At 37.3% G+C, this 13,890-nt stretch overlaps 1 protein-coding gene across 1 annotated transcript in view; it reads left to right on the top strand.

Annotated features, from left to right (window-relative positions):
- The window catches only part of ercc5 (excision repair cross-complementation group 5), a 138,443-nt gene that overhangs the window by 109,786 nt on the left and 14,767 nt on the right, over positions 1–13,890 (top strand). The window contains exons 15-22 of the mRNA XM_063054889.1: positions 396–456; positions 2,652–2,795; positions 3,461–3,668; positions 5,503–6,507; positions 6,851–7,143; positions 7,834–7,953; positions 9,246–9,459; positions 12,997–13,141. Coding sequence (XP_062910959.1) covers positions 396–456; positions 2,652–2,795; positions 3,461–3,668; positions 5,503–6,507; positions 6,851–7,143; positions 7,834–7,953; positions 9,246–9,459; positions 12,997–13,141 — 2,190 coding nt within the window. The remainder of the gene's footprint in view (positions 1–395; positions 457–2,651; positions 2,796–3,460; positions 3,669–5,502; positions 6,508–6,850; positions 7,144–7,833; positions 7,954–9,245; positions 9,460–12,996; positions 13,142–13,890) is intronic.

Raw genomic sequence — 13,890 nt, 5'->3', positions numbered from 1 at the left:
CTTTCTTGATGGCACATGCTCAATGAGAGTGCTGAATCTGGAGAATGTGGTGCCAGTCAAGCAAGCAGTTTAATTTAAGACAATGTTGTACTCTTAGTTCTGATTTGTATCTTGCAGTCAGTATTAAAACTTTGTGCTGTCAACTTGTTGTTCCTGTTTCCTTTGCTGACATTAACAGTATTCCTAAACCACAGAGACTTGGGGATAAGTCTAGAAATGGAGCAGTACTTAACAAGTATGCCTTCCCCAAGTAATGGAAACAGTAGTAAATATTTCTTTTCCCTTTTTTGTTTTAATTTTACATTATATTATTTTCTTTGCAATGTTATATTGATATTGAGAGGATATTTAAAGCTGTTGACATACAACTCACAGAAGTAACTTTTCACTTGTAGCTCGGATGAAGAGAGAGAGAAGGACTGGGAAGAAAGGATGAAGAGTGAAAGATTATTGCAGGTAATTGATCAGTTCCTGAGAGAATTGTTATGTACGAAACACCTTGGTTTCCTCGGCTGCCTAAGTCTAGGGAAGACCATCTCCGCCCCCGCCAAACGTGTGAAATTCAGGCGCAAGTCCACCCCAAACCTTCTGTTTGTGTGGATGCTGTGTAATTTGTTACCCTGTTACAAATGAGTGCCATGAATTAACAGACAGTACACTGTATACAATTAAAAGACTTAGCTGTATATTTCTTGATTTGACTAAAGAGTTAGTAAAGAAAAGAACAAAAAAAGTGAAGGGCCCATTTTAATGAAACAGTCTAATGTGCACAAGTTGGAGCTCACGGTTTCCCCAAGTCACTCACCCTAATTCGATCTCACCCTGGGCTTCTTCAAATCACGGTCCCGCACTGTGTCGAATCCTACACCAACTTCTCTCCAGTGTCTTCTCTCTTCATCTCTCTCGAACCACGCAAAAAAAAATCCAAGCCCAACCTTAATGTCCCTCACCAGAGAAATCTCCCCTTCAATTCGACCATCCTAATTGGTTGGCAGACATTTCTCCTCATCTCTTATCTTCGACAATAACCCAAAGGTAAGCTGAAAGCAAGCAGCTTGCACAGAACAGCGCAAAATGAAATACATGCAGCATAACAGTAAAAAAAAAATATGAACCAGGGCACTACACCTTAATTTAGTTAAAGCTGAGTAAAGATTCATTTGTTAGCAAGTGCAGAGCCAGAGGAAAATGGGCAGAATTTGAGAACAAAAGGGAAAGAAAAAGCAGCAATTGGGAATCTGGATTAAAAACAGAGCAATTGTTTGGAGCCAAAGGGTCTTTGGCTCCAGCATTTTCTCTGTTTCTCTTTCCAAGCCTGTGAAGAACTGCTACGTCCCTCTTCCTCTTCTTGGCTCCACTCTTCCTCATTATTTATTCACTTTCCTCAGTTGGGAAAAGTGAATAAATAATGAGGTAGAGTGGAGCTAAGGAGAGGAATCAGGGGAAGAGTGACATAGCATTTGGGAGTAGATGCCTAAAATATGGTGGGGAAAGAAATATTGGTGGATTTTAACAAGTTAGCCAACCCTATAATCCACTCTCCTCCAATTCTTTTTAAACTGAATCAGTCATTCCATCTGTTTTTCAAATATTTTGCTTGATTTTATTCCTGAACCACAAAAAAATGGAAAGCTGCAAAAATGCCAGGATCTACATATATCTAGGATGCTCCCTTAACAAGTGATTGCAATACTTTCTGTTGCTCCTTGCAGCACAGGCCTTTGATCCACAGGTGAATTCATGTGTTTTCAAGGCCAATCAAATAACCTCTGCATTTCATTTTTACTTCATTTAATTATCATTCAGCCATCTATGGATACAGACAAATGAAACAGCATTTAATTATCATTCAGCCATCTATGAATACAGACAGATGAAACAGTATTCCTCTGGGGACAAAGTCCCAAACACAGTACCAACAGTCATACACAACACAAGATATGAGTAATACGTATAAGATAGCAAGTAAACATACAAAGAAAAATATAACCCAAGTCCCTGAGTGACATATCCTGTCAATAGATGGTGCATGAGTGTTATTGCAAGAACAAGCTGTTCTCAGCAGTCTGCAGACAAACATGCACGCTGCACAGAGCCCAGCTTGTCTTGTACCGAGTGAACACTGGATTGCTGCATCGACGGGAGAGGCCAGCCCCCAACCCAGCATGGATGCTATGCTATACTGCCTCCAGTGTTTCCTCTCCTGGACTGCTGCAACAGGCAAGTCCACGGCTTATGTTGTAGTTCTCAGTACAACCAAGGCCACGCAGCTCCTATCATCTGTCTTGCCAATAAACAAGGGAAATGGACTTGCATTATTTTACATTATCAATATCCAACAGGGTCTTGCGATTGCAAGTGAAGCATCCAAGACAGTCATTCGATGTTTGACTGCACACTACGCACTGACTCCGAATCCTTTCTGTAGCAGGCAGTAACATGATCCGCACCAAGACCAGCTCCTCTGTCAACTCGGGTTGACCTGCCGTACTTGAAGCTCTTTTAATACCCAGTATTATCTTGCAATCGTAAAAAAATTCTTTAAAAAAAGAGGTCACTGCATCCAAACATGCCACCATCTTACTGAAAATACTTAAATGATAAGCAATAAATAGTACTTCTTTAATTTGTGTTTTCCAAATCTACTTTAGAATGAATTTCTTGAGAATCCTAATTCTGTCGACATTGATTCTGAAGACTTTGCAAGTTTGCCTCCAGAGGTAAGGCACGAAATCTTGACAGACCTGAAAGAATTCAGCAAGCGTCGAAGAAGTATAATGGAGCCTATGCCTCAGGTAGGTTGACGTATTTTGTGCAACATCCACTGCATCCCCTTTATCTATTCTACTTGCAATCTTCTCAAAGAATTCCAACAGGTTCGTCAGGCAGGATTTTCCTTTGAGCAAACCATGCTGACTTTGTCCTATCTTGTCCTGTGTCACCAAGTACTCCATAACCTCATCCTTAACAATTGACTCCAACGTCTTCCCAACCACTGAGGTCAGGCTAACTGGTCTATAATTTCATTTCTGCTGCCTTCTTCCTTTCTTAAAGAGTGGAATGACATTTGCAATTTTCCTGTCCTCTCACACCATGCTTTGTTTTATGCCCTCTCTTTTGTTTTTACATTAGCTTTGACTTCCCTTTCAGCCACTATTTACTATTTTGCCATTTGAGTATTTCTTGGTTTTTGGAATACATCTGTCCTGCACCTTCCTCATTTTTTCCAGAAACTCACACTGGTGCTACTCTGCTGTCATCCCTGCCAGCAGCTCCTTCCAATTTACTTTATCCAATTCCTTTCAGATACCACTGTAATTTCCTTTACTCCACTGAAATACTGCTACGTCAGACTTTACTTTCTCCCTATCAAATTAATGTATTGATTTTTAAGAAAAAATAATCTTCATATCAGGATGTCTAAACACTTTCTAACAAATCTTTGTGCTCTCTCCCACAGGAGTCAACTGATTTTTCCCAGTACCAGTTGTCTGGTTTACTTAAACGCAACAGACTCAACCAGCATATTCAAGGTGTTCAGAAAGAGATGAACCGACAATACTGTGGTGAAATCCAAGTGGAGTGTGATAACGAAGGGGGATTCTTTAAGGATATGGAAGCTAGGCGGCTTGTATCAGAAGATGCTTCACACTACATTCTGATAAAGGGTACAGAGAATATTGATTAAATGTGATTTTCTATGTAGCAATTCTGTTTCATTCAGATTATCTTTATATCAACTAGTTTTTAAATTCAAACTTTTAATAGTAGTTTGCCCAAGTAAAAGTATTTCTCTGCTTCTGAAGTGCTTCAGTAAGGAGAAAGAAAATGGGGTTTGCCTAATTCTTCCCCTGTATACTTTCTACCTTTTTCTTTACAGCATCACTCTATACATGTAGCAACATGCGTAGAAAATTATGCAAAAGGAAAACCTACTAATATTGAAATGGACAAATCACTTGCATTGATAAAAAAATATTGGGTTTTTGCAACTGTGTTTTTGTATAATAGTGGAGTTTTTCATATCTTTTAATGATTAACGTATTAGTGCTATACACTTGAAACATTCAGAATCAAACATCTCTTTCCAACTGCGTATCACCTATCAGGACTGATACAATGGCTACACAGTGGAAAATATTCCTTCTACTGTTGTGCATCAACAGATAAAACCTGATTACAGGCCGAGTGCCAGAAAATTAAAACAACTTTGTTTGTTTAGATATGGCTTGGTAACAAGTCCTCTGGGCCTAATGAGTCCGTGCTGCTTACACCCTGTGACCAATTGTCCTATTAACCTTTGCATGTTTGGAATGTAGGGGGAAACTGGAGCTTGGAGAGAAACCTCACACAGTCATGGCAAGTACATATAATCTCCTTACAGACAGCAGTGGAATTGAACATATTAATGATAATATAATATCATTATGTTAATCACTATTCTATCTTTACAGAACTCTATCTCATTGAAATTGGTTGTAGCTCCATCAACAGCTGTCCTCTATTTTAATTAAAGGGAACACTGCTGCAGTGTTGTTAGCAATGTCTATATAAATATGCAGCTAAGCTTTCTTGGGCTACCTAGGAATATTGAGTACTGGTGATTTGTTGCCCGAAAAAATAATGAAACCAACCCAACAGACTAAATTAATATCATAGAACCTGTTGTATTTATCTGCACAGCATTAAAATTATAAGCAGTGACTGTTGTTTTGTCAAAAATGAAGAATAGGACTCAGCAATTACCTGAGCTTAAAAATAAAGGCTCACAAAATTTACTTAGGCTATTAGAGTGTTGATATCTCAGCACTTCCTACATGAAATTCATAGTGTCCAGGAACAATGCAGGCAGTGGGGTAGCTGATCAACCTGTTGAGTTAAAGTCTCCTCACAAGCAGCAAAGCACAAAATATAAATTGCTGTGCAAGAACTGAAATAAGATTGGAACAGCAACATGAAATTAGAGGTGAAAATTTATTAGGACAATGCTTAAAATACAATTTTTTAAATGTATACTTTTTTTTAGAGAGTAAGTGTCCAGTTTGTATATTTTGGAGCTATACTTTAAAGAGATTATTCATTGCTGTTTTATGATTTGCTGTGATGTTTAAGCTCACCTTATCTCTGCATATGCCTTAATTTGTCTTAAAGCAATTAGCAAGTAATTTCAAATTGAAGTATATATCTTAACAATGATTTTCATACAGGTTTTATTGATTTTTAAATCGTGACAGCATACCATGTGGCGGATCAGAATAGGTCTGGCAGTATCTTCTAGATTTTTTTCACTTGCTTATTTTGTAAGGATGCCAGTAGTTATTAGGGTTGCTAAATAATCATGGTGAAAACTGAAAACCTCTCTTATACAATGATAATGACCGTTGTTTAAGTAAGTTGTGCATGGGAGATATCTAACTCTGCATTATTGAAATTCCACAAGTCTATATGGTCAAAGAATCTAAGTAGAATATATATAAATTAAAATATGAATTTAACTTGCAGGAATTCAATCAAAAAACAATGAAGGTACAGAGGGAAATAAACAAAACACACCAGAAAAAAATATCAATTCAGCTGTTACAACGGCACCATCAAGTGCTGGTTGGGATCCCTTTAAAAATTTAAGTCCAACATCGCTTCCAACAACAAACATGATGAAAGCTGAGAATGATGGTGCTGCTGCGAGGGATTGTCCTTCTCCACGGACAATGATTGCTGTTGAGGCTGCCATGTTAGAAAGTGGTTCAGATGATGGAACAGAGTCTGGAGAAGATAAGTTATTTCCACTTGGATGTAGTAGCACTCTTTATTCAGCTGATACTGCTTCCGAAAATATAAACGTATCACCAAGGACACATCAAGCCATCCGGCAAGCTTTAGAAGAAGATGAATTAATAAATATTGCAAGGAAGGACAATGAAAGTGAATGTAGCAATGGTAGAAAGCAAGTAGCCAAAAGCTGCAGCTCAAATGATGAGCATAAAGATCAAGAGATATTTGGCAGTGATTGTGAAGATCTTGCAATACCATTAAGTCCAAAGATCACTCAAAGAAAGTCTAGAGTACACGGAAATGATCAAAACTGCAAAATGCAATCTAAGCTTCCTGTAGCAGAGGGAATTTCTCCAGTCAGTACAACAGAACAAAATAACAATGTTGCAACAGGAGATATAACCAAACATAAAATTGAACAGATAAGTTTTCAAACTTCGGAAAATGTGAAGGAGCACAAGAGTATTAATGAGGAGCACTTGGATAGTAACAGCAGGAAATGTATTCATCCACCTGGGACAGTTAACTTCCTAGAAAATCAGAGCACGAATGGTGGAACTATTCCAGGTATACAACAACCTTTACTTATTCCTGCTCTGGGTACTCAGCCTTCTGATGATCCTAAAAAGCTTCCCTCACTGCAGATAAAAGGAGAACTAGAGGAAGACTCTATTGAAGAACTATATGGAGATCAGGAAAAATATGCAAACAATGAAGACCAAAGTGACTCAGAGGGTAATTTTTTTTTTTACTCTGGAAGGTTAAGGAGCATTGTGAGGGGATAAGAGTGAAATGGAAGCATACTAAAATACTATTGTGGGCTCTCACTATGAGAGTTGAAAGTATACCACTGATGATGGTACACATAATCTGTTCTAAAAATGTCATTCTACATATTTGGATAATTTCCATAAGGTGTTAAATAATCAGTGAACTGTTAGTCCTGCCCTGTTTTAACTTTCCAAAATGCATCACTTTACAGTTAAATTACAAGAATAGTGTGAAATCCATTAGGGTCAGTTTTTTTCCACTTTTACCATTTTCTGTCCCAGAAATTAATACTTGTCTTGATGTCCAGGTAGCTTCATTGAAGTCATTAATACCAATAAAACACCACTGAAAAATGAGCTCTTTCCTCTTGATATCTTCGTACCCTTGATTCCTGCAAGTGAACCCATGCCGAAGCCTGGTGATGATCTGGAAGGTAGTTTTGAAATTGCACAGATAGTCGAGGAACAATCTGCAGTTATTGGTGATCATGTGGACAAGATTGAGAAAATTGTTCAACAAGGTACGAAGGAAGAGCCTGATCAACCCAAAGGAACAGATGTGGAAGAAACCACAACTGATGAATGGAGTGAACTAAATCTGGTAAAGATGAACATACCTTCATACTTATATTTTGTCCCCTTGGTGGGCATAAATGACCATGGATAAAAGAGAAAACCCCTAGGTCAATACTTGTCTCTTAATCAGAATTGCCAAAACAAGTTAGTTGATCATGCATTTCATTTCTGTTTGTGGGGTCTTGTTCAGAAATTATCTGCTGTGTTTTCTTACTATTGTGATAGGAACTAGTGTTTAAAAAGTATTTCAAAGTGCCTCAGTGTTTTTTAAGATCAGATTTGTTAATGTAATTTCTAGGTGAAGCTTGCCATATGACTTATTCTTTGCTCCAATTTGCATACTCCTCTGTCTCTACCAATCAATCCCATACAAGGCAGATGCCTCAATTTTAATTTTCTGACGCTTTCTTGATTTGTGAATATGACCAGGAATTTATAGATCAGTTTACTTAAAATCCTTTGTCAAGAAGTTTACCAGGGGGCCAGTTGAATGTGGAAGATAGTGCATTGGCAAAGTGGCTCTTTGTCCACAGTCACAGCTGTACTGCCAGCTTTGGAGATTAAAGATTCTTTCTATTTCTTTTGGGATACTTGATGTCTAGGCATTATTTATCAAGCAGCTTTTAAGTATTATCAGCATATTTATTATGCAGTATAGATACAACCTTATTCAATGAAATATAAAAACTGGAATTTTGTTTTCTCTATTATGCAGGCTGAAGTAGGGGAATTGGAAAACAGCTTGTTCTTGGAACAATCTGGTCTACAATCTCAGAAACAAAAGCAGGAACGTGTTGCTGCCACGGTCACAGGACAAATGTACCTGGAAGCTCAGGTAAAATAACTTGATGGTGGAGTAAGTATCCATCTGTAAACTCAATAATAGATGTTGCATTTATAACATAAATAGAAATATGAAAATAGGTTATTCTGTACAGTTAACTTGAAAAATTAATTGTTTCTCTCCGGTGATACTGCATGCTGTATTTCCAGTATTTTGTAGTTTTCTTGTACACACAGTGTTTCTTCCATCTTGTTTATTTGGAGAACCACCCAGGTTTTCTTCTGTCCTAAAATCATTATAATTCTGTGCAATGTTTCCTCTTTTTGCAACACAGCTGTTTTCAAACTAATCCAATTTAATCCAGTGAAAGGTTCATATTTTTCAGAGAAATATGACATGTCTGCAGAGAACTACCCATTTCTCAATGTTCAAGTGTTACCAGTATAGGAGCAAATGTGGAAGTCCCAAATGTGCTTACAGCAATGACTTTTGCCAATGATTTTGACCTACTGTATTCTTAAAGTGAACTTCTTGGGATGTCTAGGAAATAGGAGCAAAGTTATTAAGATTTCTCCATTTTAGATGGAAAAATCCTTGCTTCTGAGAACCTACCCTAATTAACCCATGACAGGTTAAATCTGGTTCAGGGATAGTCTCACCATTCATTTCAATGGATTAAATTCATTATTAACTGTCTTTTTTTAAGTGGGTTTATTTGAGTCATTGATAGCTAGTTTTCTAAAAAATTAGGGACTGATTCCAGAACCAAGTGGATTTAACAGCCAATCAGGTTTAGTGAGTTTCTTATTTAAAAATCAAAGCTTTGCCTTGAAACAAAATTTGCTTTTCTGAATTTTACACTTATAAGGAAAGTGGTTTCAACTTTAAGCATGTAGAAAATGCTTTTTATTTAAATTTTCTTTACACTTTCTGGATGTAATCTTCCTTCCTGAACCATTAATCTGCCTGCTACTAATTTTACTTAATTGAGAAAATTACAAAAAATTTAAAAGTAAATCACACTAAATATTTTCTGTGATTTATTTAAAATCATTCGTGTTCCAATGTAATCTGGTTTTCAGAATATGGAATGATAAATATTGCTGAAAGTCACTGCACTAGAAATTTCAAATAAAGTTGCCAGATTTGTGTTATACAATGATGTGAAGTTGTAAGTAAATCTTCCTGATACTAAGTGCAAATACTGTAATGCCAGGGACTTTCTACAATAGAGTTTTATGATAGCAACTCTTCATATTGGGAAGGAAGCAAACTATTGCCATTATGTTGTGAAGATTTGATTTATTTTAATGAGTACTGCAATTTATTTGTGTTGTTTGTAGGAGTTGTTGCGAATTTTTGGAATTCCTTATATTGTTGCTCCCACGGAGGCAGAAGCTCAATGTGCTTACCTGGATATGACTGACCAAACTAGTGGAACCATCACTGATGATAGCGATATATGGCTGTTCGGAGCACGTCATGTGTATAAGAATTTCTTCAATCAAGATAAGTATGTGGAATATTACCAGTACATCCATCTTCATAACCAACTTGGTGAGCACCATTTTTATAGATGTGAAAATAAGCATCTGATCTCCAGGATTGGTTTCAGTCTCCTGAAGGGCCTGAGATTAACATTCCCTTTTAGCCCACTTTCTCCCCATACTTTTAGTTTATTATGTTATGAGAAGTGTGGATGGGAACGGTGGATATTCTCCCAACCTATGGACCAAGGATTTTTCATTCCACGTTCTTGATGTTTATTGTTTGTGTGTTATTTATTTATTTGTTTTCTTTCTTTTTCTATTTGCACAGTTTATTGTCTTTTGCCCCCTAGAGGGCTGTCCTGTTGGGGGTGGTATTTCATTGATTCTGCTGTGCTGCTTGTATTTACTGTGAATGCCTGCAAGAAAATGAATCTCCGAGTTGTATAAAGTGACACGTATATGCTTTAACAATAAATTACTTTGAACTTTTGAAGAAGAAGCTTCTGTACATGATTCCTTAAACACTGAATGCAAAGCAGGACCAGCTAATTTATCAATTTCATCTGTTCAAAACTAAAACAAACTACTATATTTGTTTCAGTTTTAGCTTATGAAACTTAAATACAGTGGATTCCAGTTAATCGGGGCAGCCGTTTATTTGAGGCAACTCATAAAAAAGCAAAAACTAATCGATAAAATAGCCAGATTCCCTTCGTTTATTTGGGACACTATGCCAGTAACTGGAGCAGGGGACTGTTGCCGAACAGTTTCTAACTATCTTTGGTCATGTGCACTTGTGTGGCCTTTAGACACTACACCGTGCTTAGAGCAAACAGTTTTTAAATAGTGTTAGTTGTGTGTGCTTATGTTCCAAAAGCAGCAATTTTCATCATTCAGGTTGCTGGTGAACGCAGCAGGCTAGGCAGCATCTCTAGGAAGAAGTTCAGTCGACGCTTCAGGCCGAGACCCTTCGTCAGGACTAATTGAAGGAAGAGCTCTTCCTTCAGTTAGTCTTGACGAAGGGTCTCGGCCTGAAACATCGACTGTACCTCTTCCTAGAGATGCTGCCCGGCCTGCTGCATTCACCAGCAACTTGATGTATGTTGCTTGAATTTCCAGCATCTGCAGAATTCCTCGTGTTTGAATTTTCATCATTGATAGTTGTTGAGAAATAAGCAGTAATGCAATTCGGAATTGTTTTGCTCACTGCAGTTGGAGAAGCCAGAAACAGCCAGGAGTGAAAAAGGAACTATTTCACTACTTCAGTAAGTTAGGAACTACAAAGAATTTGAAAGTATCAACAATCATCTTGAATATTACAGTGAAAATGAAGATGTGGAGGCTGCAATTGTCAAAAATTGTATGAAGCCAGTCCATTATCTGCACTAGGTGTCTATGTTGGTCCATCAAAAAAAAACGCTGCAGTATCATTCCTCCTTTGATAACAATTAGAAACTAATACTCAGTTTTGTGTTACTGTAGTAGTATTGATAGTGTTCTAATTAGTTCTGTATTTCATTTAAATACATAATTAATTACTCAAACAATTATTTGTTTTAATACCATTTTTACATTTTCCATGAAATTTCAGCTAATTAGGCCAAAATATACTGGTCCTGATGTGTCCCAGTTAACCAGAATCTACTGTATATGGTGAAATGTAACTTATTGATCCATTGTTTGAAAAGGAGTTTATTGGGAGAAAGTATTGATTCTTTTGAATTATAAATTATGAAATAAAAAGAAACTGTTACAAAACAGCAAGTTATGCAGCATCTGCGGAAGCAGAATATTTCAAGTCAAAGATGCTTCAACAGACTTGAGAAAAATAAAGTAAAATTATCATGATAGTAATTTATCACTAAATTGCTCTGTCTTAAGGGCAGTAAACTACCAAATAAATCAAATTAGCCCTAATACATGAAGAATAATGGAATAACTTAATTGAAAATACTAAATTTGCATCCCAAACATCCAAATGTCAGCAAATTGACAACTTTTTTGAATCTTCTACAATATGTTATAAGGATTGCATTAGATTCCGATTTCAACCAATAACACTGATATAGATTTTTAAAGTGTAAAGTATTTCAAAAGGGTATAAATGAGCCTCATCAAATCAAATCTGACACTGACCCACACATGGTTTTAAATCAGATCTTAATGGAGAAGGACACAGAGTGCCGTGAAGATAAGAATGGACAATAGAGCAAAGTTAGAGGAATATATTTGTGATGTAGTCTTGTCATAGTGGAGTTGGAGTGTGATGGAGAAAAGAGGATACAGAAAAAAATACAAGAATATTTAAATTGAGATATTGCCAGATCAAAAACCAATGTAAATCAGCCGGTTTCCTAAGTGGAATGAATTTGGTGTGAGTTAGGATACTAGCAACTATTTTAGATGAGTTTATGTTCACAATAGTTGCAAGACAGGAGGTTACCCAGCTGAGCTTTGCAATAGTGAAGTCAAGAGTTGATGAAGGTTGAGGGTTTTGGCTGCTGGTGATCCGAAGCATGAACAACATTGGGTGGTATTTTAGAAATAGAAATCTTTAATGCCATAGATATTTGGTCCAATATAAATGAAAGTATTGGAAATACGCATCAACCAAGCAACATTATTGAAAAGAAAAATTAAGTTAATATTTCGGATTAAAGAAATTGCTTCAGAAATTTTATTTTTCTTCCCAGAAGCTGCCTGCCTTGCTGAGTATTTGTAGCACTTGGTCTTCCAGCATCTGGTGAATAACAGAAATTTTGCGTTTGATCTAAAGCTCATCATGAGGTTGAAAATGGCCCATCTTGGGGGTCATTGCTGGAGTAAAAGTCATAACATAAGAATTCTGATATTAACTAGACAACCTGGTGACCTGTTGGGGCACCCTTTGAGAGAAAGGTAGCGCAGCCTTGACCATAATGTCCCCCCTTCTCTTTCCACGCGGCATATTTAGGCTGTTCTTTTTTTTTTACCCTAATGATTGATAGAAGATACGAAGCAGTAACACCAAAGCCTCCAGGATGCTAATTTTTCTTGATGATGTGGTTGGCACTCTCCTAAATGGACGTGATAGACCTGCTCTTTTGCTGCGGTTGGTGTCGCTGCTGTGAGCGTTGTGAGACGCTGCTGAGGCTGGCCGTGCGCATGCGTCGTGGTGTCACGCCGCGGTTTCCATGAAAGCTGGAATCGGCTCTGTGAGCATCGTGAGGTGCTGCTGAGGCTGGCCGTGCGCAATCGTCGTGGTGTCACGCCGCGGTTTCCATGAAAGCTGGAATCGGCTCTGTGAGCATCGTGAGGTGCTGCTGAGGCTGGCCGTGTGCATGCGTCGTGGTGCTGCATCGCATCGCTGTTTCCATTAAAGCTGGAATCGGCTCAGGTTGTGGAAAGCAGGGCTTGTTGATTGACGAGTGAGAAATTTTATACAAATATATAACCCTGAACTTTGCATGCATTCTGTAAGTTAGCGCATTTTAAGTTGATTTAGTCAAAAAAAAAAGGTGCCGCTGTAATGCACTGTTTGGGCTAATTGGAGGTCACAAACAGAGCCTGAGCATTTTAGTAGTATATAGATATTTATTACACTTCTCACGTTCTTGTGTTCCAGGCCTTGATAGACGAAAACTGATAAACCTTGCTTATTTTCTGGGCAGTGACTACACTGAGGGGATCCCTGGTGTAGGTTATGTAACAGCAATGGAACTCCTTAACGAATTCCTTGGGCCTGGACTGGAGCCACTTTATCGTATTCGGTAGGTTATCATGTGGTATCATATGTCAGAGATCCTATCCTGTTGACTTTTACTGGTCAATAGCAACAGAATAGAATGTGAAAATTTTAAGTCCAGTTGGCTCCATACCTTTCATTCCTTTGATTGTCCACGTAATATTTATCTCGATGTGGACTTTATTCAATATTTTTAATCTTGTGAGTAATAAATTCCAATAAATTAAGCTTTCCAAATTCTTTTTCTTGAGCTTGCCAAATTCAGATGGGGGAAGCTCCAGTTTGCTAGATCAACATTGTAATCTGCATGATTCATCCATGACAGCAGACATTTCCAGTCTCTGCAGTGTTCCATTATATATTTGATCATCTGTTTCTATCTTTATCATTGTAACCAATAGTTTGTAAGATCATGTTAAATGGAGCGGCATAGAACCAACTGAATAGCTATCTTTATCATGTAATAGATAAAAATAACATTTTCATCTTGATCCTTCCAAAGTTTGCACAATGGGATTTTTGGAAATGTTAATCTTGTGAACAAGCACCACTGGAAAATGCTGCTCTGTTATTTGTAGTCTTTTGATCTTTATAAAATATGGTATTCTGCAGTTCCCTTCTATCAAGTAAGGAAATCACTGCTGAATATATAAATTTATTCAAGGTTGTACACATTTTTACAAAGAAAAAGCACTTGCAGTTCTTTGCCATCTACTATATAAAATATATTTGCTTTTGCATTTTCTCTTATTCTTACCTTGAAGCATTGAGCGT

The sequence above is a fragment of the Mobula hypostoma genome, chromosome 7, assembly GCF_963921235.1.
Source record: "Mobula hypostoma chromosome 7, sMobHyp1.1, whole genome shotgun sequence".
Lineage (NCBI taxonomy): Eukaryota > Metazoa > Chordata > Chondrichthyes > Myliobatiformes > Myliobatidae > Mobula > Mobula hypostoma.
Note: the sequence above shows the minus strand (reverse complement) of the source record. Positions and strands in the feature narration are given on the sequence as shown.